Source organism: Crinia signifera, chromosome 11 (genome assembly GCF_055691185.1).
Source record: "Crinia signifera chromosome 11, ASM5569118v1, whole genome shotgun sequence".
Lineage (NCBI taxonomy): Eukaryota > Metazoa > Chordata > Amphibia > Anura > Myobatrachidae > Crinia > Crinia signifera.
This window is the reverse complement of record NC_139227.1, coordinates 38,834,162-38,840,670: the sequence shown is the minus strand read 5'-3', so window position 1 is coordinate 38,840,670 and position 6,509 is coordinate 38,834,162. Positions and strand designations below refer to the sequence as shown.

The 6,509-nt window shown below is 47.3% G+C and overlaps 1 protein-coding gene across 4 annotated transcripts in view; it reads right to left on the bottom strand.

Annotated features, from left to right (window-relative positions):
- Positions 1 to 301: 301 nt before the first annotated feature.
- Positions 302 to 6,509, bottom strand: part of FHOD1 (formin homology 2 domain containing 1) — a 97,339-nt gene continuing 91,131 nt past the window's right edge. For all 4 annotated transcript variants that reach the window (XM_083164342.1, XM_083164340.1, XM_083164341.1 and 1 more), the window contains 3 exons: positions 5,958 to 6,117; positions 4,912 to 5,088; positions 302 to 3,915 (listed from right to left, as the gene is read on the bottom strand). In XM_083164342.1, coding sequence (XP_083020468.1) covers positions 3,833 to 3,915; positions 4,912 to 5,088; positions 5,958 to 6,117 — 420 coding nt within the window. In that variant the 3' untranslated portion in view covers positions 302 to 3,832. The remainder of the gene's footprint in view (positions 3,916 to 4,911; positions 5,089 to 5,957; positions 6,118 to 6,509) is intronic.

Sequence of the window (6,509 nt, the reverse complement as noted above, 5' to 3'; positions counted from 1 at the left end):
GGACCCTCCACTCCACTTGGATCCACCCGTTCCGGTAGAGGTGGTGATGGTAGTGGTATAGGTCACAGTTCAGATCGAACATAACCCACAAATATGCTGTTATTTTTTTCCCCTCAGACCGCGAAAGGTGTTGGCACTTACACTAAAGTAGGCGGAGCTTGTAAAAAGCCATCATCATTGGCAGCTGAACTTTTGCTTTTATAAATGCGGGAAAGGGGTCTTTAAATGGTGCATAAAATGAAACTTGTAACATTGTTAGGGGATTCATTTGAACAGACTGGCCTTATTATGACCCAAAATATATATTAAAAAAACCATTTAAATAATTTTATTGAAGAAACAAACGTAATGCTTTACAGGAACATACATTCTCTACACGTCTTTAGTGAATTTACAGGAAAGTGGTACAATTCCTCCATAATACTGCTCTGAACTCGCGTTTCACTCAGTCCGAATGGCACGAAGTCTCCACACATAGCCCTAAACATGTCCCGAATGTCCACGCGTGAAGAGATATACATACGTCGGACGTGACCAGCTATCAGTCCGTCAGCAGCAAAGCCAAATTCTTCATTACAAAAACTATGCTAAAAAGACCACAGAGGGGGCCGGTCGGTGTATATACTGGTGAAGGCACTAAACTTTCTCCTCGCTGCTAAAGCCCTTACAAATAAATAGAAGCAAGCTGATGCATCCGTATTCTCCCGGACACCGGATTGCGGGGCGGAACATTTTACCTTTTCACCCCCTTAGGACTCAATTTTTTTTTAAATCCTTGCTTAGGGGGCAGCTGCCAATAACTATCACTGTTTCCAGAGCACATGTTCCAGGTAATCCAGCAGATGCACAGGGAGGGTCCACCAATTGTAACATTTTCCAGAGCACAATGGTGATGCATTGTAAATGGCAGGCAGATGTTTTGCCACAACCTATTACAATGCCAGTATTTCTGCCATAATCAGACAACGGCATCATTAATATATAGAGGTGGACATTGCAGACGGACGAAGAACACTACATTGATACTTTATCGATCTGTGGCCTATGGAATTAATACACTGGGTAGTGAGAAGAGTGCGGGTCTGGGGCATGCCATGGTGACCCCTCTGATACCCAGGACGGATTTTCTTGCCGCAGCTCATGCAGAACTTAGGGATCGGCCATATCCGCAGCTTTTTATAGAAGAGTTATGATTCGCTGGCAGAGTTGCCTGCATGTAATGTTCAACTTTCTCCAGTCTTCATTACGATGACTGGGTCAGATGTGTCGTGCACTTTATTCTAATTGGCTGTGAGCATGGGAAAGCACTAGGATTACATCTCGCTGGCATTGATAAAGAAGATTCTGTTGAAGAAACACGTCAGTGGCCTTAGTTTATTACCCAGTTATTCATCGCTAGGCAGTGACTGAGTGGTGAGACAGTTATATATAGTGCCAGCATATTGGCCAATGAGACCTGTATGAAATACTGGGGTTATCTGGCTACCAGGAGTTTACCAGCATTTACTATAACATTGGTAAATCAGATATTAATAGTATTTAAAGCAGGACTGATCAAACCAGTCCTCAAGATCTACCACCAAATCTCATTTTTCTTTTAGACCACCTAGCTGGAGCACAGGTGCTGTCATTACTAACTCACATTTTTCCAGACCACCTACCTGTCAAACAGGTGTAGTCCTTACTTACTCATGTTTCTCAGACCCCCTATCTGGTGCACAGATGTAGTCATTACTAACAGTCACATTTCCCAGACCACCCAGCCAATGCACAGGTGTAGTCATTAGTCATGTTCCCAGACCACCTAGCAGATGCACAGGTGTAGTCATTACAGTCACGTTCCCAGACCACCTAGCTGATGCACAGGTGTAGTTATTACAGTCACGTTCCCAGACCACCTAGCCGGTGCACAAGTGTAGTCATTACTAACTGTCTCATTTCCCAGACCACCTAGCTTGAAAACAGGTGCTGTCACATTTCCCAGGCCACCTGGGTAGACATTACGAACGTCACATTTTTAAAGGTGCTGCATTTATTCCTAACATACACATTCTTCAGACCCACAGGTGGATTGGAAAATGGACTGTTGGTAGCTCTTGACGACCGGTTAGGCCACCCCTGATTTGCCATGCAGAGATCATCTGTACAGTTCTCAGTCCGTGGTCACAAACTGTCCCAACACATGTGCTTTTGTTGCACTGTAAACAGCAGCTTTCTTACATTCACTATACACAGAACCATGGCTTCACAAGACTGTGCGATACACAAGTTAGTGGTTATACCATTTACACACCAGCATCTCCCACTAAAGCTGTCGGAGAGCTGGTGGCAGTGGTCTAGGGTACAGTGGCACAGCAAAATATATATATAAGGCTGGGGAAGTAGCTTTCATCAGCAGAGCTGATTCATCGAGTCCCAGTGAGAAAATTGTGTAGTGTTACCGGCGGGAGGAGCGGAGACTGGTCTCGTCTTATGACCATGTGAGTGTTCCGCCCAAATAATGACAGTAAGACTCATTAAACTCTGAAAACAGGCAATGCCTTGACTTCCTGTGCCTGGCCTGACAGCTGAGAACACTTACACCCCGGACACATCTATTATTTCATGTTCTGATTGGGAACAGGGACTTAGCCAGCGCAGATGCTAGAATTGCCTGTATGCTGCAGAGCTGTATTTATAGGGCATTGTGCAAGTATAAAGCAATCTCTCAATCATGAGAATTAACCTGTATACGTCTGTGGGGAAACGCAGCAATCTCTGTGCCTGTTTCTACCTGTTGTAACAGAGCTAGTGGCCATCTAATGTTGTTTGAGTATGGTAGTGCAATAAAGGTTATAGACCACTAGGCGGCAGCGTTCAGCACACATTCTATACCATTGATCTGTGGTTAACCCTTGGAGTGCTTAAACCACAGAATAGAGAAAAGGGGGGTGGAGTCCCGGAACCTGATCTGTAACAAAATTAATAGCATTCTTCTACCCCTGTCATTCTGTCATATGTTACTGTTGGGATTATATAACAGAATTGATCAAAATCCCACAGCCACTTCCATCCACTGAATGAATAAATAAATAAAATCACGGCATTAAGGGGGAACAGCTCCCTTCGGGACCCTGGGATCTGCGTTGCTTCTAAGACAGAACATTGTGGAAGAAGAGAATCTGGTGAACAGTCACCCTGACCTTCAGCACTAGAGAACAAAACCAATTCTAACTTCCCATGGTGCACACAGTGTAACGGGTAATGCTTGATAGTGGCGAAGGCGTCCACCGCTTCAGAATGCTTTAATTATATCCCTATTCTGGTGTAACTTGTCCTATGGGATATCCTGAGCACAGGCGCTGATGGGGAGGAATATGGGCAGAGGTGGAAAACACGTTCTGTTCTCAGCCAGTTTTTCCTGAACCTGTACCCACCCGAAACTTTAGGGGCACATATGTAAACGGAGACCGGGTCTATTGGAGGACCGATAAACCCCCCTCTTTGGGGAGTTGATGTCCAGTGGTCCTGAGAGTCCATTCCCTGCTTTGCGTCACATCCATGGGAGCAGTTCTCTGTGAAGATGGACGGATAGAGCCTTCATTTAGTAGTTTCTTCACAGGGAGAGACTTGGCCGGGAGCCCAGGACTGACGCTGGAGAGTGAGAGGAAGACAGGCGAGTGATGCAGACGAGGCATGGAAACCCTTTCGCTGGTTTACCCGATTGCATTGTCCAGTGGTACCGTGCAAAATTCCATTGTAACCCTATCAGTCTCGGAAGGGCTGACATCCCGGATCCCACCACAGGGGGCAGCGGACTAATACGTAAGCAGTCTGTGTATGCTGGAGTGGATCACACTGCCACCTCTGCAGATTTGGACAGTCCCAGCGCCTGCACCAGGTCATCGCTCAAACCGCTCTTCAAGGTTCTTCTCACTGTAAAAGAAATACAATACCCAGTCTAACACGTGCCGTTCTCCCGGAATAACCATCACTTACTTTATATAAATAGATCTAATATAATAGGACAGGGACGGAGACTGCCAACAGGCAAGTAGTCAGAAACTGGGAAATAACACCGTACATACATAGGGTATAATGAGGAGAGATATGGATGAGGGATATTCCTTCTACGCTGTATACGGAGAGGAGAACACTCAGAGGCCACTAAACTAACAAAAACTGTAAGCTCTCACGATCAAGACCCTTCTCCCTTATGTTATTTTCCTTCTCTTACTTACACCATCTGCGCTGGCACCAAATCCTGTGGTTCTGCCACCCTAAAGTCTGCGCTTGTGGTTATGTGCCCTGCGCTTGTGGTTATGTGCCCTGCGCTTGTGGTTATGTGCCCTGCGCTTGTGGTTATGTGCCCTGCGCTGATGCGGCTGTGGTTATGTGCCATGCGCTTGTCCCCCGCTGATGCGGCTATGTGCCCTGCGCTTGTCCTCCGCTGATGCGGCTGTGGTTATGTGCCCTGCGCTTGTCCTCCGCTGATGCAGCTGTGGTTCTGTGCCCTGCACTTGTCCTCTATTGTATTCACCTGTAAGTCACTGTTTCCCCCACCCTGTTGTGCACATCCCCTCAGACTGTAGTAATTTAACGCTAACTGCTCTGGGACAGCATAACCAGCAACCCAAGATCCAGTAGATGCTTAACATACTGTATTATGGTTACAATTCGGCACTTGTCATTGCTGCATAGACGTATCTAATTTGATGAGATTCCAGTGACCCTGTGATGTGATGAGATGTGATGAGATTCAGATTCTTCTAGAATAAGCCAGGAAACCATGCAACTCATAACTAAAGTTTGGCAGTGGGTAAGAGGACATTTCTACCTCCCGAAATGATCCCTAATCCGCTTTAAATCTGGGCTTGGTGTCTGCAGAAAGAGGTGGCCGGTAAGCGCTGGATGCACGGGGGTAATACTCACAGGACTTCCTGTTTGCTCTTGATCTCTTGCGTTCTTTTGGTGCCATCACCCTCTGGTTAGGGTTCTGAGTGACTGATTGCACCAGCCTGTCCATGATCTCATCTGATGCATCTACAGGGGACATGCCAGGCTCCTCCTTGTTGCCAGAGAGGTCTGGGGGACTGGTACGACCTAAACCTAAATAAAGAGTTTTGTGTTAGATAGGAAGTGTGTTCGTTCATTAACTCCATTGCACCCCAATAACACTGTGGGCGGGATGTATTAATATAAATCACCGCCCGGCCACTGTGATGCCAGCGTATAGGTGCTAACATATACGTCTGGCATCGCGATGCGATGACGGAGGCCCCCTCGATACCTGTTTTGTGGTGTGCAGGGGGTCTCCATCACTTCCTGGGCACCTCCTTCTCCCCTCATGCCGGGGACAGCTAAGCAGGCTGTCCCCGTCACCTCCTCCTCCCCCCTGCAGCCGGAAAGACGTCCGGCTGCTTTACTAGGGGGAGGAAGGCTTATATCACGTCCTTCGCTGATGCTATAGAAGCCCATAGGCTTCTATAGGGTATCACCACCCATCGGGGGTTTTACCGCATTTTGATATGCAGCAAAACCAGCACGGCGGGTTTTTGCTGCAGGGGGTATTGCCAGCAAAAGCTGGCGATACCCCCATAGAAGCCTATGAACTTCTTAACACACCCACGCCGCACCACGCTGACCCCCCCCTCCCCTGTGTCCAGGCAGCACAGTGCTGCCCGGACCTGTGACCTCCTCCTCCCTCCACTGTATCCTCTTCCGAGGAGGGAGGAGGAGCCACATGCACGCAGCAGCCCTGGGTAATGGAGGGAGGGGGAGCCGCCGGTACCCGTAGTACATCGCCAGCAAGATCGCAAAGGACAGCTCTTAATGCAAGAGCTGTCCTTTGCCATATTTATCACATATGTTAGAGCATATGCCATAATTAGGTCTGCGGTAGCCGGCGATGTGCGGCGGACAGGGGGCGCGGATGTTAGAGCATCCCACCCCAGGACTGGAGTGATATAAAATCTTACTTCTGACTCCGCGGCTCCTGCGGGTGTTCGGCTCTGCGCTAGCGATTAATACGTTTGTCATATTCTCGTGGCCGTCGGCAGAGGACTGCGACTGTAGCCTGGTGCTGGTCATGGTTATGTTGTTCTCCGTAGTTCCGGCAGCACTTGAGAACTTTGCGGACTGTAAACATAAGAAGCAGTAGTCAGTGATTGGGAACAGAGGAACCCACCTCACCAAGCTCTTACAATTCACTACTATAATAAGGGTAATGGGCCCCATACATCAGCAATCACAATTTATGGATTTTCAGATATTGGGATATTTTGGCCAGATAAATGGATTTTCAGATCTATCCGACTTTGCCCACACATTACAGATTTTTTCAGTGATCGGCAGATTTTTCCATCTAAAGATTGCATCTTTATATCTGGAAATTGCCCCAATCGATTGTCATTTCAGCTGTTCATAATGTAAATAGATGAAGAAAACGAATTGGGAATGCCCACACATATAAAAAAGATCTGCAGATAATACCAGATTATTAAACATGCCAAAAGGAGGAGCCCACACAT